General features: G+C 43.2%; 2 protein-coding genes across 3 annotated transcripts in view; one reads left to right on the top strand and one right to left on the bottom strand.

Annotated features, from left to right (window-relative positions):
- The window catches only part of LOC124043914 (glypican-6-like), a 127,052-nt gene extending 122,633 nt beyond the window's left edge, over positions 1-4,419 (top strand). Inside the window, exon 10 of one of the 2 annotated variants that reach the window (XM_046363064.1) lies at positions 67-4,419. In XM_046363064.1, the coding sequence (XP_046219020.1) occupies positions 67-284 (218 nt within the window). In that variant the 3' untranslated portion in view covers positions 285-4,419. The remainder of the gene's footprint in view (positions 1-66) is intronic. The other variant, XM_046363065.1, reaches the window with a different exon arrangement.
- On the bottom strand, positions 3,731-19,567 carry LOC124043915 (L-dopachrome tautomerase-like). Its single transcript, XM_046363066.1, is given in 9 exon segments — positions 3,731-4,360; positions 4,504-4,705; positions 5,918-6,059; positions 6,186-6,230; positions 6,232-6,369; positions 16,642-16,808; positions 16,901-17,001; positions 17,557-17,856; positions 19,048-19,567. Coding segments are annotated over 9 exon segments (1,557 nt in total). The 5' UTR covers positions 19,337-19,567; the 3' UTR covers positions 3,731-4,187.
- Positions 19,568-24,927: the final 5,360 nt, after the last annotated feature.

Genomic DNA, 24,927 nt, shown 5'->3' with positions numbered 1-24,927 from the left:
AGTTACTTCCTCTGTATATGTATTGACTGCTTACCGTGCCCTCTATGTTCCTGTGCTGTTGTCCAGGTGATGAGGGCAGTGGCTCGGGCAGTGGCAGCGGCTGCACGGAGGCCTGCGTCACTGAGTTTGACTTTGCCAGCACCGAGGCACCGGTGGTGGGAGCGGACCAGAGCGGGAGCGGCCCGGTGGAGGATTCAGCAGCAGCCACACACCCTGCCTCCTCAGCAGCCCTGCTGGCCAGCCTGTCCCTCTCAGTCCTGGCACTGCACAGGCTATGGAGATAATGCTGGGGGAACTCACCCAACGTGGACAGAAGGATCTCTCTCTACGGTGTGTTTTTCTACTCAAGCAGACTGGAGCTACAGTCAAGCAGACAGTATTCAGGCAGCCTTGGCCTCTCAGATAGATAGAGGGGTCTTCTCTGCTCTGGAGACAGCAGTCATGCATCCTGGATCCCCCTTCCTCCTCCTAAAGTGTCTGGTCATTGGTGCCATCCTTAGGCAGGACTTCACATGACTCCCGTCACTCCAAAATAGAAACAGATGATCCACCGTCAAACATTGTTCAAGAAGCCCAAAGGAATTACTTTTTGCTGGCATAAGGCAGATGTTATTAGGTCTCCATGAGAAAAAGTAATTGCACTTTTGGTCTATTTTTTTTATGCTATAGAAGATGATTATGTTGTACCACTGTGAGATTGTGGAGAGGGTGCACCAAGAGGTGATCAGAAGATAGAACGAGAACATGTCTACTATGGTGTAAGGTGATCTCAGCTGGCAGGTATTTTACTTGTTGACAGGTCAGCAGTGCATTTCTTCATTCATAAAACAAACCCGAATTCCCCAAAATCACAGAAAAATACCATAGATACAGTATGGCTTTCACATTAATTGTTGATTTCGTCCTTGGTTCTTCTGCTTGAAATATTATTGAATATTTTTCTACATTGACAGAAATACATACATATGATACATATGAAACATGTTTAATGTTAATCAGGTAAAGTAAAATATTGTACAACTCAAACACTATATATACAAAAGTATGTGGACATCCCTTCAAATTAGTGGCTGTTTCAGCCAAATCCGTCGCTGACAGGTGTATAAAATAGAGCACACCGCCATGCAATCTCAATAGACAAACATTGGCAGTAGAATGGCCTTACTGAAGAGCTCAGTTTGTCAAATTTCTGCCCTGCTAGAGCTGCCTCAGTCAACTGTAAGTTCTGTGATTGTGAAGTGGATACGTCTAGAAGCAACAACCGCTCAGCCGTGAAGTGGTAGGCCACACAAGTACACAGAACGGGACAGCTGACTGCCTCTGGAAGCAATATTAGCTCAAGAACTGTTAGTCTTTAGCTTCATGAAGTGGGTTTCCTTGGCCGAGCAGCCACACACAAGACTAAGATCACCATGCTCAATACTAAGCGTTGGCTGGAGCAGTGTAAAGCCCGCCCCTCATTGGACTCTGGAGCAGTGGAAACGCGTTCTCTGGAGTTATGAATCACGCTTCACATTCTGGCAGTTCGACAAACGAATCTGGGTTTGGCAGATGCCAGTAGAATGCTACCTGCCCAAATGCATAGTGCCAAGTGTAAAGTTTGGTGGATGATAAATATCGGTCTGGGGCAGTTTTTCATGGTTCCGGCTAGGCCCCTTAGTTCCAGTGAAGAGAAATATTAAACCTACAGCATACAATGACATTCTAGGCGATTCTGTGCTTCCATCTTTATGGCAACAGTTTGGGGAAGGCCCTTTCCTGTTCAGCATGTCAATGCCCCTGTGCACAAAGCAAAGTTCTTACAGAAATGGTTTGTCGAGATCGGTGTGGAAGAACTTGACTGTCCTGCACAGGGTCCGGGCCTCAACCCTATCGAACTACTTTGGGATGAATTGGTGAAATAAATTAAATAAACATTGGAACGCCGACTGCGAGCCAGGCCTAATCGCCCACCATCAGTGCCCGACCTCACTAATGCTCTTGTGACTGAATGGAAGCAAAGGGGGGACCAACTCCATATTAAAGCCCGGAGATGTTGAGATGTTTGACGAGCAGGTGTCCACATACTTTTGGCCATGTAGTGTGTCTAATATAAGTTTTTACCATTTACTGCATTCTGTTGTTTTGAGTGCAGATGTTATCATACCACAAAGAACCTCATCAGAATGATTGCTTTAAGTTATGTTATATGGTGTTATCCACTATGTCAGATTTTCCCATAATTGGAGAGAATAAGAGAATGTCCAACCATTTAGAAACGATCGGTCTGCATTTATTGGTATGAGGATATTAAAAGTTTACATAATTTTTTCCCCTTATATTTTTTATATCCTCAGATATGAACCTTTCCCTGATAACTCAGGATTGAGATGTTTTTGATGTTAATTCAACTTGTTTTGAACTGCACATGCTTAACTTCATAAGCATATGTTCATCTCGTGTTTTCACTACCTGCAATGTGCTGTCTAACTTCCCATCTGTCATTATGAAGGCAAATGTAGATACAGTAAGACACCATGTTCTAACAGTTCTAGCAAGCACTTCTTATGAACTCAACTGAGGCCCTCAGATTTCAAGATTTCCAACATTTATTGACAAGATCATTTATTAATCCGTTTTATGGAAGATACATGTGCAGTTAAAGTTAATACACTTAAATATCTCTAATGTCAAGTGAGCTACTGTCGACATCTGCATTCAACTGTAACCACTAATGTCTTTATAATTCACAAGTAGATCTGTCGAAATTACCGTTCACATAACATTGATTCAAACATGGATTCAAACCAGTTATTCATTCATTATTAAAAACAGGAGAGAACGAATGAGGATCAAGATGAGGTGCCAAATTGTAGTAGGTAAAAACATAGCACATTGAAGACAAAAAAATGCCAAAGGCAAAAAAAAGCCCCCTTCATTTATCTCTGGCGCCTGAGTGGTTCTGTGTGCCAGAGACAGGCTCAAAGCCGACCACAGCCACCTGTGAAATGAGAATCTTAGAAGGTAGAGAGTGTCTGGACAGGGTTGAATGCTCCAGTGAGGATAAGCAGTAGAGCGTACCTACAGAGACTGGGAAAGGATTGGTATTACTGAAGGGGGCGTACTGTATTTCCCCCCTCAAATGCTAGCCAACAAAACCAGCCTCAAGTAGTATGGTGTTCTCAGATGGCCGGCAGGTCAACTCAGTAAACCATGAAGGCCAGCTAAGCTAAGCATACATATCAAGGGAGTTAGCCAGTATTATATTAATATTCTTCAGCTCTTATTATCATCTCTTATTGGCCTTGTTGCAGCATATCAATTGTGAGCTTGCTTCGTTGCCTCTTGATTAACCAGTATTAGTGTTCACCTTGGCAAATGATGATGATGATGTGCAAAATAATGGAGAACAAACATTTTTGTCTCTTTGTCAGTGTGTCCTTAAAATAAGATTCTTTATTATGAATAATGATCTCGCAGGATGCAGAGTATTTTCTTTGTTGTATTATTGCACTTTTAATGGTCATATTTTTCTTATATTTTGTCTTGTACTGTATGTTCATGGATCAGCAAAAGTAATGTAAAAAAACAAATGTTTCAGAAACCTTATTCATCAACATTTCATACAATCAAATGCATTCTATTGTAACAAAAACAAATATGATCACGATAATATCTTGCTTGGAGTTGGAAAACAGTTTCAAGCCAATAAGGTTGATGATATAGTTAACATAAAGACCGTACAAACAAATATGCCTTACAGTTTTTTAATGCAATTAAAATGGTTGCATCTGTGTTTTGTTACTCTTTCATGCAAATAAATATTTGTTAAAAAGATAATAATAGCTTTGCAATTTTTGAAAATGTTATTTAAATTGCATAATATTTTTTTTTAATAATTATTATAATGGATTCTTCAGTTAGGGACAAAAACTGGATAATTTCAATCTTAGGTAATAATGGATACATCATCATATTATTAAATCATTTCACATAAACAAAATGTCCTACTGTATGCTCTGTTATTGTTTAAACAGTACAAGAACAGGGTAGTGTAGGTAAAAGAAGAAGCAAATCACTAATACATTGTACTGTAAATTCCCATCAACAATGTCTGGTTTGACAGAGCGCGAGTAATTTAGTACTGAGATATATTTCAACATGAGAAGCAACAAGGATATTAACCCAACGTGTACAGTACATACTGTTTAGGCTTCCTCTGTGTACTTTTTGTTGGTGAACTGTGCATTGATAAGGGGTTCAAAGCCACGCTTCCTGCGCTGCTGCAAGTAGAGGACCAAGACAAGTAGAAGAACCAGGAGACCCAGGAAAACACCGCCCAGAGTGGACCCCAGCACAAACACAAATCCACTGTCCATAGCTGAGGGAGGGACATAAGAAGAGAGATTTAATGCAAACAAGACCTTTATGAGAGCTTTCTTATTTCATTTTGACCTGATAATAAAATAAGAAAAAGTTGATGACGATTCATTTTATTGCAAAGACGACTGTGAAATCACTAACCATCCAGTTCAATGGCATAAGAATATCCCAGCTGGTCAGACGCAACGTAAATCTCTTCATTGGTCACAGGAGGGAAGAATGGCACCATGTTGTAATCTCTGTTGTGACCAATGGGGGCCATCTCATCGGGGAAACTGGAGTTTGGAGGAACAGACTTCCTCATCCACTCATCAAAAATGGCATCAGTGAAAGCATGGAGCACCTTTAAAGAGATAGAGAGTTATGTAACTTTAAAACATTTGGTAACACTTTAAATTAAGTTGCCAACACCACATCAAATTGTCCTTTATTACAATGTAACTGCACAGAAATAACTGTAGTAACAGTAAAGTAACCACATAGTTATTACTATGCATTTACATTGTAATAGGGTTTAGCGGTATCAGGTATTACACAATTGGAACAAGGACGATGTAATTCCACATCCACTTGCTGAAGGTTGTCCCACATGCATAATTATTCCACATGTTATTGTTCCACGATGTAACTACTGTTATGCAACTACACATTTGAAAGTCCCCTGTGAATTACGATGTTAATAATTAGTCAAACCAAAATATGACCTTGTCAGATGTAACTACACTGCCATCAAATTCAAGTGCAATTTCAGGGGTTGATACCATCTTGATCTAATGATGTAAATAGACTAGGACATGAGAGGCTGTTACATGCTAACCACAGAGTAATGAAAGGCATTATTACCTACTGGGTTTCCCTTCACATTAAGTAGCTTGGTCCTGGCTGGTTACACGATAATTACAAGTGTATCCCATTCAACTACGTCCTTCTTACATGACTTTTTATTCGGTATAACCTTAGAAGCAGGTAATAACACAGACAAAAAAATGTATTTCAAATAACCAGCAGTTAATGAGAGGGTGTGCCTTGTTACAATTGTTTTTACTAGGTCCTAGCCGATTTACATAATTACATCAAGACGATATCAACGCTGATATTACCTGTGGATTTGACGGTAGTGGCACTGTATAGTATAGTAACGAGGTCATATATTGGTTCAAGTTATTAAAATGATCATTCACAGGTGACTTTTAAACGTGTAATGGCAAAACGAGTTACATAGTGGAACAAGAAAATATTTAATAACATCAGGGGGATATCCTTCAGCAAGTGGATGTGTAATTACAAAGTCTGTGTTTCTAATTGTGTAATAACTTAAACCGCTATAACTCTAGTATCATGTAACTACATAGTAACTACTATGTTGTTACTACAGTTATTACTGTGTAGTTACATAGTAATAGGGACAACTTAATATAAGGCGATATCAAACGTTTAAGCATCTTCTGCACAGAAAACGGCTAACTACAAAATAGTTTACTTTATCCCACATGACAGTCAAATACAATACTGCAATACATGGACTCATAAGCAATTGTTCAAACTAGATCATTACTAGAAAGATGGGGTCATTGGCTGCAGAGTGAGACAGAGCACTGGTTCCATTGAGGAAGGAGTGGACCAGGTTGTGCAGGTTGTTCACTGATGAGTCAAGCTCTGCCTCGCCATCTGGCTTGTCATAGCCTTCAAGAGAATTCCTGTGTAGAAAACAAATTACAGTTGGAAGTCAGAAACAATGCAATCGAGACAGATTACTCAATGTTACTTTATTGGATAATACCTTATGCGTAATGTCCCAGGTCAGTGTCAATAGATTAGGTCACCTGAAGCTGAAGGTAGAGTTAGTGTAGAACGGAGCGTTGTCAAAGTCTGATGTTTAAACAGCTCCTGACATCATTCATGGTGGGCAGACTCGTGTCGGTCCTCGCGCCACCCAGCTGACCTCTCCTAATGCTCCCCTCACTGGTCCCATTACAGAGAGTGACCAGGCGGTTATATTCATCCAGGCTGGGGGGGGGGGGGGGGGATTCAAGCAACATGTACCCAGTAGTATCAAAACCAGCATAGGCCCAGAAAGCATAAACAACACAGGTATAGTACAGACAGGGCATGGTTTCCCAGGCATGGATGAAGCCAGGTCCTTTACTTTCAATGAAACGTCTTAATTGGTTTTGGGCTAGATTCAATCCGATTGACATAGCGTTGTTTTGGCGGTGTCGAAGGTGGAACTGCTTTAGATCTGTCAAATCCACAAGTGTCTCGTTGCGTTATCGCAGAGACTGCCATTGGATGCAACACAGCCACACTCGACTATAATCTGACAAATACCATGCAGTCCGCAGTTTCAAGTTAGACTCATAAACATGTGTTAGCCTAACCAGTGGTGACTCAACATGTTCAGCTAAAAAATATATAAAACTGTATACAATACCGTTCAAAAGTTTGGGGTCATTTAGAAATGTCCTTGTTTTTTAAATAAAAATTATATAAATAAAATAACTTCAAATTGATCAGAAATACTGTGTAGACATTGTTAATGTTGTAAATGACTATTGTAGCTGGAAACGGACAGTTTTTTAATGGAATATCTACATAGGCGTACAGAGGCCCATTCTTAGCAACCATCACTCCTGTGTTTCAACGGCATGTTGTGTTAGCTAATCCAAGTTTATCATTTTAAAAGGCTATTTGATCATCAGAAAATCATTTTGCAAATATGTTAGCACAGCTGAAAACTGTTGTTCTGATTAAAGAAGCAATAAAACTGAACCTGTCAATTCATGTGCCTTGCCACCATGATATATGGGCCTAACGACAATACATTCAACCACACCTTTGTTTTATCACAAAACTGGATAGCAACCTCTGTCCATAATGCATATTGCATGTACGATAAGAGACAGTTACATGACCTACAGCATGGTCAAGCAAGTTAATGTTTCCGACATTTTCGGACCACTAAACAACTATTGATTTAGAACCACAGAGAGTTACCAGGGATTGTGAAGAGACACAGGCACAGAGACACATACACATGATAAGACAAACACTCTATACACGTACACATGGATGTTGTATTGTAAATATGTGATAGTGGAGTAGTGGCCTGAGGGAAAAACCTAAATGTATTGAGTAAAGTGTTATGAAATGTTATGTCATGTAATATTTTAAACTGTATATAAGTGCCTTAATGTTGCTGGACCCAACAAAGAGCAGTTTTGCCTTGGCAGCAGCTAATGGGGATCTTTAATAAATACAAATACAAATATCGCAAGTTGCAAAGACTGCCTCCACTATTTCAGCACCATTTCAACTTCAACATCATAAAATCACCTCTGCTTAGTCTAATACAGTGACAACTAAAAGATACCAAAAACGATTTTGTCCAATCAATGTATGCTAAATATGATGTGGCTGTCCATGGTTCTGATTTCTGTGTGTGTAGAAAAACATGTTGACTAACCCTACTTGTAGAGAAACTGTCATGTTTTGTCATTAATTATCATGTCTTGTCCCTGTGCTTCCCCTTCTATTCGTTTCCCTCTGCTGGTCTTATTAGGTTCTTTCCCTCTTTCTATCCCTCTCTCTCCCCCTCCCTCTCTCACTCTCTCGCTCTCTCTTCTCTCTATCGTTCCGTTCCTGCTCCCAGCTGTTCCTATTCCCCTAATCAATCATTTAGTCTTCCCACACCTGTTCCCGATCCTTTTCCCTGATTAGAGTCCCTATTTCTCTCCTTGTTTTCCGTACCTGCCCTGTCGGATCCTTGTCTATATTCACCGTGCTGTGTCTATGTTTTGCCCTGTCGTGTCGTGTTTCCCTCAGATGCTGCGTGGTGAGCAGGTGTCTGAGTCTGCTAGGTTCAAGTGCCTTCCCGAGGCAACAACCTGCAGTTCTTGATCAAGTCTCCAGTCTGTTCTCGTCTTTACGAGTAGTATTATGCCTTTTGTTTTGTTAAGTATCTTACTGGATTAAAAACTCTGTTTTCGCCAAGTCGCTTTTGGGTCCTCATTCACCTGCATAACAGAAGGATCCGACCAAGGAATGGACCCAGCGACTACAGAGGCTCGTAACACTGCCGTCAAGATCCAAGGAGCCATGCTCGGCAGACACGAGCAGGAATTGTCTGCTGCTCGCCATGCCGTGGAGAACCTGGCCGCTCAGGTTTCCGACCTCTCTGGACAGTTCCAGAGTCTTCGTCTCGTGCCACCTGTTACTTCCTGGCCTGCCGAGCCTCCGGAACCTAGGGTTAATAACCCACCTTGCTACTCCGGGCAGCCCACGGAGTGCCGCTCCTTTCTCACCCAGTGTGATATTGTGTTTCTCTCCAACCCAACACATACTCTAGCGAGAGAGCTCGGGTTGCTTACGTCATTTCACTCCTTACTGGCCGGGCCCGAGAGTGGGGCACAGCTATCTGGGAGGCAAGGGCTGATTGTTCTAACAATTACCAGAACTTTAAAGAGGAGATGATTCGGGTTTTTGACCGTTCAGTTTTTGGTGGGGAGGCTTCTAGGGCCCTGGCTTCCCTATGCCAAGGTGATCGATCCATAACGGATTACTCTATAGAGTTTCGTACTCTTGCTGCCTCTAGTGACTGGAACGAGCCGGCGCTGCTCGCTCGTTTTCTGGAGGGACTCCACACAGTGGTCAAAGATGAGATTCTCTCTCGGGAGGTTCCTTCCAGTGTGGACTCTTTGATTGCTCTCGCCATCCGCATAGAACGACGGGTAGATCTTCGTCACCAAGCTCGTGGAAGAGAGCTCGCGTCAACGGTGTTTCCCTGCTCCGCATCGCAACCATCTCCCTCCTCTGGCTCAGAGACTGAGCCCATGCAGCTGGGAGGTATTCGCATCTCGACCAAGGAGAGGGAACGGAGGATCACCAACCGCCTGTGCCTCTATTGCGGATTTGATGGACATTTTGTCAATTCATGTCCAGTAAGAGGCCAGAGCTCATCAGTAAGCGGAGGGCTACTGGTGAGCGCTACTACTCAGGTCTCTTCATCTAGATCCTGTACTACTATGTCGGTCCATCTACGCTGGACCGGTTCGGGTGCTACATGCAGTGCCTTGATTGACTCTGGGGCTGAGGGTTGTTTCATGGACGAAGCATGGGTTCGGAAACATAACATTCCTTTCAGACAGTTAGACAAGCCTACGCCCATGTTTGCCTTAGATGGTAGTCATCTTCCCAGTATCAGATTTGAGACACTACCTTTAACTCTCACAGTATCTGGTAACCACAGTGAGACTATTTCTTTTTTGATTTTTCGTTCACCTTTTACACCTGTTGTTTTGGGTCATCCCTGGCTAGTATGTCATAATCCTTCTATTAATTGGTCTTGTAATTCTATCCTATCCTGGAACGTATCTTGTCATGTGAAGTGTTTAATGTCTGCCATCCCTCCCATTTCTTCTGTCCCCACTTCTCAGGAGGAACCTGGCGATTTGACAGGAGTGCCGGAGGAATATCATGATCTGCGCACGGTCTTCAGTCGGTCCCGAGCCAACTCCCTTCCTCCTCACCGGTCGTATGATTGTAGTATTGATCTCCTTCCGGGGACCACTCCTCCTCGGGGTAGACTATACTCTCTGTCGGCTCCCGAACGTAAGGCTCTCGAGGATTATTTATCTGTGTCTCTTGACGCCGGTACCATAGTGCCTTCTTCCTCTCCGGCCGGGGCGGGGTTCTTTTTGTTAAGAAGAAGGACGGTACTCTGCGCCCCTGCGTGGATTATCGAGGGCTGAATGACATAACGGTTAAGAATCGTTATCCGCTTCCCCTTATGTCATCAGCCTTCGAGATTCTGCAGGGAGCCAGGTGCTTTACTAAGTTGGACCTTCGTAACGCTTACCATCTCGTGCGCATCAGAGAGGGGGACGAGTGGAAAACGGCGTTTAACACTCCGTTAGGGCATTTTGAGTACCGGGTTCTGCCGTTTGGTCTCGCCAATGCGCCAGCTGTTTTTCAGGCATTAGTTAATGATGTTCTGAGAGACATGCTGAACATCTTTGTTTTTGTCTATCTTGACGATATCCTGATTTTTTCACCGTCACTCGAGATTCATGTTCAGCACGTTCGACGTGTTCTACAGCGCCTTTTAGAGAATTGTCTCTACGTAAAGGCTGAGAAGTGCTCTTTTCATGTCTCCTCCGTTACTTTTCTCGGTTCCGTTATTTCCGCTGAAGGCATTCAGATGGATTCCGCTAAGGTCCAAGCTGTCAGTGATTGGCCCGTTCCAAGGTCACGTGTCGAGTTGCAGCGCTTTTTAGGTTTCGCTAATTTCTATCGGCGTTTCATTCGTAATTTCGGTCAAGTTGCTGCCCCTCTCACAGCTCTTACTTCTGTCAAGACGTGTTTTAAGTGGTCCGGTTCCGCCCAGGGAGCTTTTGATCTTCTAAAAGAACGTTTTACGTCCGCTCCTATCCTCGTTACTCCTGACGTCACTAGACAATTCATTGTCGAGGTTGACGCTTCAGAGGTAGGCGTGGGAGCCATTCTTTCCCAGCGCTTCCAGTCTGACGATAAGGTTCATCCTTGCGCTTATTTTTCTCATCGCCTGTCGCCATCTGAGCGCAACTATGATGTGGGTAACCGTGAACTGCTCGCCATCCGCTTAGCCCTAGGCGAATGGCGACAGTGGTTGGAGGGGGCGACCGTTCCTTTTGTCGTTTGGACAGACCATAAGAACCTTGAGTACATCCGTTCTGCCAAACGACTTAATGCCCGTCAAGCTCGTTGGGCGTTGTTTTTGCTCGTTTCGAGTTTGTGATTTCTTACCGTCCGGGTAGCAAAAACACCAAGCCTGATGCCTTATCCCGTCTGTTTAGTTCTTCTGTGGCTTCTACTGATCCCGAGGGGATTCTTCCTTATGGGCGTGTTGTCGGGTTAACAGTCTGGGGAATTGAAAGACAGGTTAAGCAAGCACTCACGCACACTGCGTCGCCGCGCGCTTGTCCTAGTAACCTCCTTTTCGTTCCTGTTTCCACTCGTCTGGCTGTTCTTCAGTGGGCTCACTCTGCCAAGTTAGCTGGTCATCCCGGTGTTCGAGGCACTCTTGCGTCTATTCGCCAGCGCTTTTGGTGGCCGACTCAGGAGCGTGACACGCGCCGTTTCGTGGCTGCATGTTCGGACTGCGCGCAGACTAAGTCGGGTAACTCTCCTCCTGCCGGTCGTCTCAGACCGCTCCCCATTCCTTCTCGACCATGGTCTCACATCGCCCTAGACTTCATTACCGGTCTGCCTTTGTCTGCGGGGAAGACTGTGATTCTTACGGTTGTCGATAGGTTCTCTAAGGCGGCACATTTCATTCCCCTCGCTAAACTTCCTTCCGCTAAGGAGACGGCACAAATCATCATCGAGAATGTGTTCAGAATTCATGGCCTCCCGTTAGACGCCGTTTCAGACAGAGGTCCGCAATTCACGTCACAGTTTTGGAGGGAGTTCTGTCGTTTGATTGGTGCGTCCGTCAGTCTCTCTTCCGGGTTTCATCCCCAGTCTAACGGTCAAGCAGAGAGGGCCAATCAGACGATTGGTCGCATACTACGCAGCCTTTCTTTCAGAAACCCTGCGTCTTGGGCAGAACAGCTCCCCTGGGCAGAATACGCTCACAACTCGCTTCCTTCGTCTGCTACCGGGTTATCTCCGTTTCAGAGTAGTCTGGGTTACCAGCCTCCTCTGTTCTCATCCCAGCTTGCCGAGTCCAGCGTTCCCTCCGCTCAAGCGTTTGTCCAACGTTGTGAGCGCACCTGGAGGAGGGTGAGGTCTGCACTTTGCCGTTACAGGGCACAGACTGTGAGAGCCGCCAATAAACGCAGGATTAAGAGTCCAAGGTATTGTTGCGGCCAGAGAGTGTGGCTTTCCACTCGCAACCTTCCTCTTACGACAGCTTCTCGTAAGTTGACTCCGCGGTTCATTGGTCCGTTCCGTGTCTCCCAGGTCGTCAATCCTGTCGCTGTGCGACTGCTTCTTCCGCGACATCTTCGTCGCGTCCATCCTGTCTTCCATGTCTCCTGTGTCAAGCCTTTTCTTCGCACCCCCGTTCGTCTTCCCTCCCCCTCCCGTCCTTGTCGAGAGCGCACCTATTTACAAGGTACGTAAGATCATGGACATGCGTTCTCGGGGACGGGGTCACCAATACTTAGTGGATTGGGAGGGTTACGGTCCTGAGGAGAGGAGTTGGGTTCCGTCTCGGGACGTGCTGGACCGTTCGCTTATTGATGATTTCCTCCGTTGCCGCCAGGGTTCCTCCTCGAGTGCGCCAGGAGGCGCTCGGTGAGTGGGGGGTACTGTCATGTTTTGTCATTAATTATCATGTCTTGTCCCTGTGCTTCCCCTTCTATTCGTTTCCCTCTGCTGGTCTTATTAGGTTCTTTCCCTCTTTCTATCCCTCTCTCTCCCCTCCCTCTCTCACTCTCTCGCTCTCTCTTCTCTCTATCGTTCCGTTCCTGCTCCCAGCTGTTCCTATTCCCCTAATCAATCATTTAGTCTTCCCACACCTGTTCCCGATCCTTTTCCCTGATTAGAGTCCCTATTTCTCTCCTTGTTTTCCGTACCTGCCCTGTCGGATCCTTGTCTATATTCACCGTGCTGTGTCTATGTTTTGCCCTGTCGTGTCGTGTTTCCCTCAGATGCTGCGTGGTGAGCAGGTGTCTGAGTCTGCTAGGTTCAAGTGCCTTCCCGAGGCAACCTGCAGTTCTTGATCAAGTCTCCAGTCTGTTCTCGTCTTTACGAGTAGTATTATGCCTTTTGTTTTGTTAAGTATCTTACTGGATTAAAAACTCTGTTTTCGCCAAGTCGCTTTTGGGTCCTCATTCACCTGCATAACAGAAACGCCAATAATCCTGCTCTCTTTCATGTTGACGAAAGGTCTATTACTCTGTCACACAGTACATGTTTTTATTTTTTGTTGTCCTAGGCTACCTGGCTAAAATGCTTGCTCGCTAGCTTAACTTCCAACGTTAGCAGTGGTGGAAAAAGTAACCAATTGTCAGACTTGAGTTAAAGTAAAGATACCTTCATAGAAAATGACACAAGTAAAAGTGAGTACTTTAACTTATGACTACTGAACATTAGCCTTCTACATCCATTTTTTTTACCTTTATTTAACTAGGCAAGTCAGTTAAGAACAAATTTGTATTTTCAATGACGGCCTAGGAACAGTGGTTTAACTGCCTGTTCAGGGGAAGAATGACAGATTTGTAACTTGTCAGCTCAGGTGTTTGAACTTGCAACCTTCCTGTTACTAATCCAACGCTCTAACCACTAGGCTACCCTGCCGCCCCATATTGAACTTCCATCCCTTCAGGCCAGGGGTACAACAATGTATGAATTAACCTCTTAATGGTTGGATCAGAATCAACATTATAATCATTGACCAGTATGGACAATTAAGTAAAACCACTATTCCAATCACTATCCCCATCCATGGCTAATTTAGGAAAGGGCTCATATTAGCTAGCTGGCTAGCTAGCCAACGGAGAACAACACCTTGAGATGCAACAATTCAAGTCAATGACGTATGCCCTAAATAGGATTCGATAGGAGTGACGCCAAACCCAAGCTGGCGAGAGGCCAGAAGCTCGCTGGCTTACCTAGCCTTCAATGCTACGGGCGGCAACAATTCAATTGGACCACATAGCTTCCGATAGATGGCCAATACGTAGAGAAACAAAGGGCCGCTGTTTCGCTCGCTCGTATGCTTTCTCTTGTGAGATTACATTCAGCCTCGTGTGATTTGAAAGAGAATTATGAAACACAGAGAGACAAAAGACATTTTTACCTTTGGTAGATTTTTTGGGGGGAAAGCCTGGTTTCCCTTGGCATCCATGAATACACACCACTGCTTCTTATCTGCTTCTTATCTGCACATCGTTCCCTTATGCCATACTCGATACATCTCAATTGCTATGTTGCTTACAGTGCATTCGGAAAGTATTCGGACCCTTTCCCTTATTCCACATTTTGTTACATTACTGACTTATTCTAAAATGTATTCAATAAAACCATTTCCTCGTCAATCTACACACAATACTCCATAATTACAAGGTGAAAACAGGTTTAGAAATCTTGTCAAATTCAAAATCAAATAGAAAAGACGTCATTTACATAAGTATTCAGAACTTTGTATTCAGACATCCTTGAGATGTTCCTACAACATTGATTGACCTGTGGAAAATTCAGAGTCTCCTGTGGAAAATTCGAGCCTGTGGAAAATTCGAGTGCATCCTTGAAAATTCAAGATGTTCCTACTGTGGAAAACATTGATTGGAGTCTCCCTGTGGAAAATTCAATTGATTGGAGATGATTTGGAACGACACATCTGTCTATATAAGGTCTCGCAGTTGAAAGTGCATGTCAGAGTAGAAAACAATCCATGAAATCGAAGGAATTGTCCTTAGAGCTCCGAGACAGGATTGTGTCGAGGCACAGATCTGGGGAAGGGTACCAAAAAAACCTTCCACCATCCCTACGGTGAAGCATGGTGGTGGCAGCATCATGCTGTGGGGATGTTTTTTAGTGGCAGGGACTGGGAGACTAGTCAGGATTGAGGGAAAGATGAACGGAGCAAAGGGCAGAGAGATCCCTGATGAAAACCTGCTCCAGAGCATTCAGGACCTTAGAATGCTGTGAAGGTTCAACTTCCAACAGGACAACGACCCTAAGCATACAGCCACGACAACGCAGGAGTGGCTTCGGGACAAGTGTCTGAATGTCCTTGAGAGGCCCAGTCAGAGCCCGGACTAGAACCCAATCGAACATCTCCGCAGAGACCTGAAAATTGTTGCGCAGCGATGCTCCCAATCCAACCTGACAGAGGATCTGCAGAGAAGAATGGGAGAAACTCCCCAAATACAGGTGTGCCAAACTTGTAGCGTCATACCCAAGAAGACTCAAGGCTGTAATTGCTGCCAAAGGTGCTTCAACAAAGTACTGAATAAAGGGTCTGAATACTTATGTGAATGTGATATTGAAGTTTTTTATTCGTATGCATTTGCAAAAATACAAATATTGCTTTGTCATGATGGGTTATTGTGTGTAAATTGAAAAACAATTTCATCCATTTTGGAATAAGTCTGTAATGTAACAAAATGTGGAATAAGTCAAGGGGTCTGAATACTTTTCGAATGCACTGTAGGTCTCATTAGTTTGTTATTCATTATTTTAGGCAATTTTGGAATGATGCATTTCTTTGTTCTGTTTACTTTGTGAATTATAATTAGTTCATGTGCTTGTCTCAATGAGGAGGGGATACTATAATGGTGTTGGGTCTGTAACCATGTTTGCCAGGAGGTAATAGACCCATGTAATTCCAGTTGATATTGCAAAGGTTGTTTGGTTTGGTTTAGGCCTAATAAAATACTTCAAATGGTAGGCTAATATGCACTGAACATAAATGTAATAATGTTTGTGCATGGTTTAAAAGTCAAAACCGACGTCGGCATTGGTTAATTATTGAAGGAGAATGCAGTTTTTATCGAGTTACACAAATCCACAAGGAGTCACTAGAAACCATATTAATCTAAGCAAGTCAGCCATATCAGCCATTGTTTTTTTTAAATCCAGTAAATGAGGCTGAATGAACTTTTCGCTGCCAGATGAGGATACGCTGATAGCCAGATGAGGCTACGCTGATAGCCAGATGAGGATACGCTGATAGCCAGATGAGGCTACGCTGATAGCCAGATGAGGATACGCTGATAGCCAGATGAGGCTACGCTGATAGCCAGATGAGGATACGCTGATAGCCAGATGAGGCTACGCTGATAGCCAGATGAGGCTACGCTGATAGCCAGATGAGGCTACGCTGATAGCCAGATGTAGCGGTAATAAAGATTCATTCCATGATGCTGAAAAGAAAGCTCCTCTGTCGGGACAGATTTATGTAGGCTCTAACAGTTTGTGGGCACCGTTTGTCACCGTTATAATTTAATACCCCCCACCACCACCACCAAGATTTACATGCTAATATTGACACGGAGCGTAACACATCTATAGTTTGATATTTGAGAGTCATTATTTCTAATATCGATAATGGCTGCACTTTCTAGCCCTGGATTGAACCTCTAACACAGGAGGGATAATAATGAAGTGGTTTGTGACACACAAGAGCAGACGCTCACCGATACGTCAGCTCATACCACAGTTACACCTCCAACCCCGCCGAAACAACAGTGGTTAACACGGGTTAATGCACGATCTGATTGAATCCAGGCCTTAATCTGTTTCCGGGTAACCTGCCCACAATGTTTTTAACTCGTTTCTGTCCAAAAAACGCACCTGTCGCACACCACTCCCCAATTGGAGAACCTGGACTGGTTACTGATGAGAGAGGGGTTGTCTGGGTTGCGCCCCCCCAGGAGAGAGTCTGTACAGACGTCACACTCAGTCTGCCCTGTGGCAAAGTTCCAGTATGGAACAGCAAAGTTCTCATTGCCAGTCAGTCTCTGCAGAATTGAGGAAAGGTTCACTTTCATTCTCATCCATATTTGAAGCAGTTTTCCACGTCTTTCTCGTCATCATTCAAACCCACTCTTACCTGCAGGTCTCTCTCCAGACTGAGAAGGTGGTATCTGTGCCAGGTGACGAAGGCTGGTCCTTTGTGGGAGAAGTCAATGGCCTTGAAAGGACGACCTGGACCTACAGGGAAACACAAGGTTTTTCATGAGCAACTTCTGAATGTTCTCTTCTGTTATCTATACAATACATGGAGATTGGAGAGTATTATATAAACATATAACTAGTAAATAAGTAACACAGCAAGTGAGTCATTTGTAACATTTGTCTTTCATTTATGTTGCAACCAAGAAGGGATTAGCTTGAAGGTTGAATGTCATTTAATGTACACTGAGTGTACAAAACATTAAGAACACCTGCTCTTTCCATGACGTAGACAAGCTATGATCCCTTATTGATGTCGCTTGTTAAATCCACTTCAATCAGTGTAGATGAAGGGGAGGAGACAGGTACAAAAAAATGTTTTTTATGACTTGAGACAATTGAGACATGGATTGTATGTGTGTGCCATTCAGAGTGAATGGGCAAGACAAAATATTTAAATGCCTTTGAACAGGGTATGGTAGTAGGCACCGTTTTATGTCAAGAACTGCAACGATGCTGTATAATTAAATATATTGAAATTATTATTTAATCTATAAATGTATGAAATTATAAAATAATCAATGGGTGTTTTACCAAGAAGTGTGTCTCTGACAGAATAGTAATGCTGCCACACAAAGAAGTCGTAGATGGAGATGTTGGCAAACTGGGGCTGGGTTCCATTGGGCCCCAGCAGGCCCAGCCAGTGCTGTGTGGCGATGACATAGTCTGGGTGGGTGGTGCTCTTGGCCCGGTCCAACACATCCAGAAACTCCTGAAGCTCAGCTGGAGTCAGAGAGTGGATGTTCTTCCTCACCACCGGTACTTTACGTATGTCACAGTTTGGTCCTGCCCAGCCAAACTTACACTGGCCACAGTCGAAGCCACCAAAGTTACCTAGACACATGAAGGGGATATAGATAAGGTAAATCAAGTATACGGGAACAGTCAAAAATGTGGACCGTTCCATATACTTATGGGGACAATTCAATTATCACAATTTCAATTATCACAATTCCCACCTAAAGGGCAACTCCGCAACTTTTCAACCTCATATTCATTATCTCTAGCATCAAACGAATGACTACATATGTGAAAATGGTGCATTTCAATGTTTTGCATAAAATAAAATACAATTTTAAAGGTTCTACCTAATGACTTCATCAACATTTGTCAAAATAGTGACATGGGGAGCAAGAAAATGTATTATTGAACCTTTCTTTAAATAGGCATGTCAGTTAATTACTCATTCTTATTGACTACCCCGGCCAAACCTTAACCCGGACGACACTGGGCCAATTGTGCACAACCCTATGGGACTCCCAATCACGGCCGGTTGTAATGCAGCCTAGAATTGAACCAGGGTCTGAAGTGACACCTCTAACACTGAGATGCAGTGCCTTAGACCGCTGTGCCACTCGGGAGCCCTCCCTCTGGCTAGAAACTCATTGCATGTTTTGAAAATGCCCGTTTTTCTTACTTTTAATCGTACTATGTCACAGAGAAGCATTTTTTAGGACCTTCTCATCTTATCTCTTTCACCACAGATCATAGAAACATTCCGTTTTTATTTGTAGACACTGGTTTGGTGCTAAAGATAATTCATATGTGGATGAAAAGTGGTGAAGTTGCCCTTTAGCAATTTTCAATTGTTGTTTTAGGTTCTAATGTGATCCAAACAAAAACCTATATTATTCACTAGTGAACACTGATTTGCTGAAAACATTTAAAGGCGCAATCAGCAGTTGAAACAATAAGAAACCCACACCCCGTCCCTGATTCGATAAAAAGCTGAGGGATGGGGCTGGAGAAATGTAACCACTCTCAAATTCATAGACAGAGTTTAACCATGTTTTTAGGCTTTGTAGTGTTTGTTTATATTAACTTTCTATACAAATATTGGAGTAAAACAAGCTTATATGTTGGTGTCTGATGGGATACAACAGTTGAACTAAGCTTATGAGGCATTTATAAGTCATTTTCTTCAATAATCAATGGGTACATATCATTAATTTACAATTCCAAAAATGTATGTCGCAACTGCACATTGCCCCTTTAAATGTAACACTTCATTTTAATTTGACTTACCAAAGCACCTGCATGTCCGATTGAAGAATTTGATAGGCCACCTTTCTCGATCATCAACATTTCTCAACCTATATGGTCCGCCCCAGGGTTTGGTACTGACTCTGATGTCGGAGCAGTTTCCTCGTCCAGATAAAGTTCCACACACATTAGCAGGATCAGAGCCGGGAGCAGGGCAGCACTGCTTTGAGACGATCCCCTCCACCGTGCTGCAGACTCGAGGAAACTGAGCCTCCATAGAATCGGGCCTTGTCACAAAACAAACCAAACCTAGCAACAACGCCTTGATCATCTTCAACACCTCTTGTCCTATTCTGGCCACTCACAAACCAGTTTGTACACCACCACACAGCAATTACGTGCTCAATTATTTTCCCCTAAGGGTATGGAATCACATTTGTAACGCTCCTCAGTTGTGTATTCAACATTTGGCTACAGTCATAAATGTAATTCACGAGGGACAGCCTGTGAGAAAGTACACTGTGACCCAGTAAGTCTCAGGAACGTTAGAAAAGCCTCCCATGTATGTGCCCTCTATAAGTATGGTCAGAAAGGATTAAGATCATGGTCTCGTGGTAATCACCTGACACACGAGGACTATGAGCTGGACATACCAGTGAACCAGTGAAATACCTCGGGCCAAAATACTTGGGGTGATGGGTAGTCAACAGAATATGATATCTACAGGTCCATATACTGTGAAACACACAATATTAGTCCCATGAATATATTTTTTTAAAGTTCACACAATTTAACAACAGATATTAACATCCGATCACTTTTGCAAGTCTGATAACCTACTAACTATAATCCAGTCAGGCCTCCCGAGTGGCGCAGTGGTCTGTGCAATGCAGTGCAGTGCTAGCTGTGCCACCAGAGATTCTGGGTTTGAGTCCAGGCTCTGTCGCAGCCGGCCGCAACCGGGAGACTCATGGGGCTGCGCACAATTGGCCCAGTGTTGTCCGGGTTAGGGGAGGGTTTGGCTGGCAGGGATATCCTTATCCCATCGTGCACTAGTGACTCCTGTGGTGGGCTGACACAGTTGCTAGGAGTACAGTGTTTCCTCCGACACATTGGTGCGTCTGGCTTCCGGATTAAGTGGGCATTGTGTCAAGAAGCAGTGCGGCTTGGTTGGGTTGTGTCGGAGGATGCACGGCTCTCATCGCAGGACGCACGGCTCTCGACCTTCGCCTCTCCCGATTCTGTATGGGAGTTTCAGCGACAAGACTGTAACTACCAATTGTGGAGAAAAAAGGTCATAAAGAATTATAAAACAAACTATAATCCAGTCATCAGTTCTGTTTAGTGTAATTTATAAAGTTGTTTTTGCCAATTTATCGCATGACATATCATTCATATAACCTTAAATCGTTTAAATCATGATAAAACATGGCTCACATAGTTCATACCAGAAATCTTCATCTGAACACAAAAACTAAAGAGACTTCCGAATCACACAAGTTATGTTTACTACAACTCTGCATCGGGAAAAACAGATTAAAATACCTTGATCAGATTGTGCTAATTTCGGCGTATGGAGGCCATGCGGATTAGGAACATGCAGGCTGAAATGTTATACTTTGACCAATCATTTCCCTTTCCTCTGGTATAATCTAAACTATGCTCAGACGTTTCAGTCTAATGCTGTACTTCTGGTGTATTACTTTACCAAATCTCCTTTCCTTTTACGTATTTCAACACGTCCTCGGGTCATGAGATATTTGTCCTCTGAGATTTTAGTGCAGAGCTTGCTGAAAGGGTCACCCTTGTGACAAGAAAGTTCCCCAACCACAACCAAACTCTTACATTTAGACTGTTAATGTAGGCTACTTGTGTAGGGTTGTTTCTATCGACGGGGAGAGTTAAATTACATGTTTGTCTTAAGCAACATCATGAACAAGTAGGCTATATTGTATACTGGAGTACTAAGAATTTGTTTTCTTATACTGCGCTGGGAAAAAGTCATCAAATGATTGTGGAATCTTTCTGAGAACTAAGCATTCTTTGTTCTGTGGGAGGAGCTCCAAAATCATCAATGAAGGTAAATGATGCTTGGTTCACCAGTGCAGAAATGTCTTGACGTCATATGCTTTGTGCTCGTGTGATTAGCTAGATTTCCCCTTCCACCTCTTACCTATGGCCTGGCATGTGACTGTTGAGTGAAAAGTCACATGAATACCTAAACTCAACAACAACAAAAAGAAACGTCCTCTCACTGTCAAGTGTGTTTATTTTCAGCAAATTTAACATGTGTAAATATGTGTATGAATATAACAAGATTCAACAACTGAGACATAAACTGAACAAGTTTTACAGAAATGGAATAATGTGTCCCTGAACAAAGGGGGGGTCAAAATCAAAAGTAACCATCAGTATCTGGTGTGGCCACCAGCTGCATTAAGTACTGCAGTGCATCTCCTCCTCATGGACTGCATCAGATTTGCCAGTTCTTGCTGGGAGATGTTACCGCACTCTTCCACCAAGGCACCTAAAAGTTCCAGGACATTTCTGGGGGGAATGGCCCTTGCCTTCACCCTCCGATCCAACAGGTCCCAGACGTGCTCAATGGCTTCGCTGGCCATGGCAGAACACTGACATTCCTGTCTTGCAGGAAGTCACGCACAGAACGAGCAGTATGGCTGGTGGCATTGTCATGCTGAAGGATCATGTCAGGATGAGCCTGCAGGAAGGGTACCACATGAGGGAGGACGATGTCTTCCATGTAACGCACAGTGTTGAGATTGCCTGCAATGTAAACAAGCTCAGTCTGATAATGCTGTGACACACCGCCCCAAACCATGATGGACCCTCCACCTCCAAATCGATCCTGCTCCAGAATGCAGACCTCGGTGTAACGCTCATTCCTTCAACAATAAACGTGAATCTGACCATCACCCCTGGTGAGACAAAACCGTGACTCGTCAGTGAAGAGCACTTTTTGCCAGTCCTGTCTGGTCAGCGACGGTGGGTTTGTGCCCATAGGCGATGTTGTTGCCAGTGATGTCTGGTGAGGACCTGACCTACAACAGGTCTACAATCCCTCAGTCCAACCTCTTTCAGCCTATTGAGGACAGTCTGAGCACTGATGGAGGGATTGTGCATTCCTGGTGTAACTCGGGCAGTTGTTGTTGCCATCCTGTACCTGTCCTGCAGGTGTGACGTTTGGATGTACCGATCCTGTGCAGGTGTTGTTACACGTGGTCTGCCACTGCGAGGACGATCAGCTGTGCGTCCTGTCTCCCTGTAGCGCTGTCTTAGGCGTCTCACAGTACAGACATTGCAATGTATTGCCCTGGCCACATCTGCAGTCCTCATGCCTCCTTGCAGCATGCCTAAGGCACGTTCACACAGATGAGCAGGGACCCTGAGCATCTTTCTTTTGGTGTTTTTCAGAGTCAGTAGAAAGGCCTCTTTAGTGTCCTAAGTTTTCATAACTGTGACCTTAATTGCCTACCATCTGTAAGCTGTTAGTGTCTTAACGACCGTTCCACAAGTGCATGTTCATTAATTGTTTATGGGTCATTGAACAAGCATGGGAAACAGTGTTTCAACCCATTTACAATGAAGATCTGTGAAGTTATTTGGATTTTTACAAATTATCTTTGAACGACAGGGTCCTGAAAAAGGGACATTTCTTTTTTTGCTGAGTTTACATATACTGCTAGTGAGGGCATGAGATCATTTTTTACAAATAAATTCTAATCCCCTAATAAAATTTTAAAAACTGAATCCAAAAGAAAAATCCTGAATCCCAAAATACATTTTTAAATTAAACAAGGTTTGTAGAAACAACGTGCTGGTATTTTAACACTGTCCATTATTGGCATAAAGAAAGATACACTAATATGTTGTTTATTTAATGGACACAATCATATTTTCTCTCTGCAAGTCTACGCAGTTGTTGAATTACTCAAAAGCCAACATTTTATGGACCTAATCTAAGAAATCAACAGAAAGAGTCAGAATGTATTGTGGTTATCAAGAGAGAAAATAGCCCTGAGAAAATTCCCTTTGTGTGACCATACCTCTTAGATAGGGTTAGATGTTAAGTCCCCTATTTAGGGGACTGTGAGCTTTTCTGGACCGGTTCTGACTGACAAGTGAACGAGGCAGGGTCCAGTGCCTTATTGTGCCAGAAAGCTCCATCTATCTGCTTTCCACTATGACTCTATCAGTGGGGCTGACTTGAAGTCTCAGGTTTCAGACCCACATTTGCATAGGGAGTAAGTGTCACATTTTCTGACCTATCCAGACAAAGAATCACTTTTATTTTTATATTTTTTGTAAACTATGTACTTGAGCTTGTGTACTCAAAAGTAACTACACCACAGTCATGTATAACTATTTTACCCGAAAGGTGAGATCTAGACACTTCTAGAAGGATGTATCATTAGTAGTTATTGTTTATGGCAATCTCATGAGGAAAATATTGCTTTTGTGTAGTCTATTTGCAGGTTGGCATTTATTGTTATGAATCTTGACCTGGAGGCAGCTCTACAGAATGGTCACTAAACTTGCACAGCCACAAAGTTATAAAATCGGATTTTAAACCTGACCCTAACCTTAACCACACTGCTAACTCTAATCTTAAATTAAGACCAAAAAGTAGATGTTTGTTTTCATGAATTTTTACGATATAGCCCATTTTGACTTTGCAGTTGGCCCATCTAGCGGAAATAGCTCAGTTCTGCCTCAATGGCAAGATTCATGACAACCATAAACTTACTGTCAATTTAGGCGGTAATATACATTTTGACATAACATTCAAGAGGTATGTAAATTCTACGCGTTCCTAGGGGTTACCAAACATTTTGCTTCATGACCTACCAGAGTTAAGCAGTGACAAAAACATACCCAGACCAAAATAATAAGTTAATAATTGATTAATAAAACCCTCTTCTTCAAAACATTTTCAAAACATTTAACTGGATGTGGATTTGAGTATGGGCTCTTGTGACCCACTTGTGACCCACACAGTATGGGAGCCATTGCTTTATACAACGGGTACTATAAGGTTCACTGCACTTAACAGGATTAGTCAGTAGGATTAATGGAAAAGGCCTAATGGAATGTGTTATAGAAACTATAAAGAAGAAGTGAATTGAGTAAACCATGGAGTTATAATATATTTCAAGTAAAACTTAATGCACACAATTGAATTTCTATTTGTATTTATTACAGATCTCTTCCTTGGGTCCAGCAAAATTAAGGCAATTTATACAATTTTAAAAACATTACAATACATTCACAGATTTCACAACACACTCTGTGCCTTCAGGCCCCTACTCCACCACTACCACATATCTGCAACACTAAATCCATGTGTATGTATAGTGCATATGTTATCGTGTGTGTGTGTGTGTGTGTGTGTGTGTGTGTGTGTGTGTGTGTGTGTGTGTGTGTGTGTGTGTGTGTGTGTGTGTGTGTGTGTGTGTGTGTGTGTGTGTGTGTGTGTGTGTGTGTGTGTGTGTGTGTGTGTGTGTGTGTGTGTGTGTGTGTGTGTGTGTGTGTGTGTGTGTGTGTGTGTGTGTGTGTGTGTGTGTGTGTGTGTGTGTGTGTGTGTGTGTGTGTGTGTGTGTGTGTGTGTGTGTCTGTGCCACATTATATTTAGTTGAGGTTTACGGTTTACTGAATGTTTTGTCCCAAATACAATGCTTTTAGTTTTAGAAATATTTAGGGGTAACTTATTCCTTGCCGCCCACTCTTCGTCAAGTGTTGCAGCCATTTCAGTCTCTGGAGTAGCTGACGTGTATAGTGTTGAGTCATCCGCGTACATAGACACTCTGGCTTTACTCAAAGTCAGTGGCATGTTAGTAAAAATTTAAAAAAGCAAGGGGCCTAATTGACAACAAAGGATAGGAAACATAACTGGAATCAGAATCA

This window comes from Oncorhynchus gorbuscha, linkage group LG09 (genome assembly GCF_021184085.1).
Source record: "Oncorhynchus gorbuscha isolate QuinsamMale2020 ecotype Even-year linkage group LG09, OgorEven_v1.0, whole genome shotgun sequence".
In the NCBI taxonomy this organism is placed as follows: domain Eukaryota; kingdom Metazoa; phylum Chordata; class Actinopteri; order Salmoniformes; family Salmonidae; genus Oncorhynchus; species Oncorhynchus gorbuscha.
This window is presented reverse-complemented; position numbering and strand designations above follow the sequence as displayed.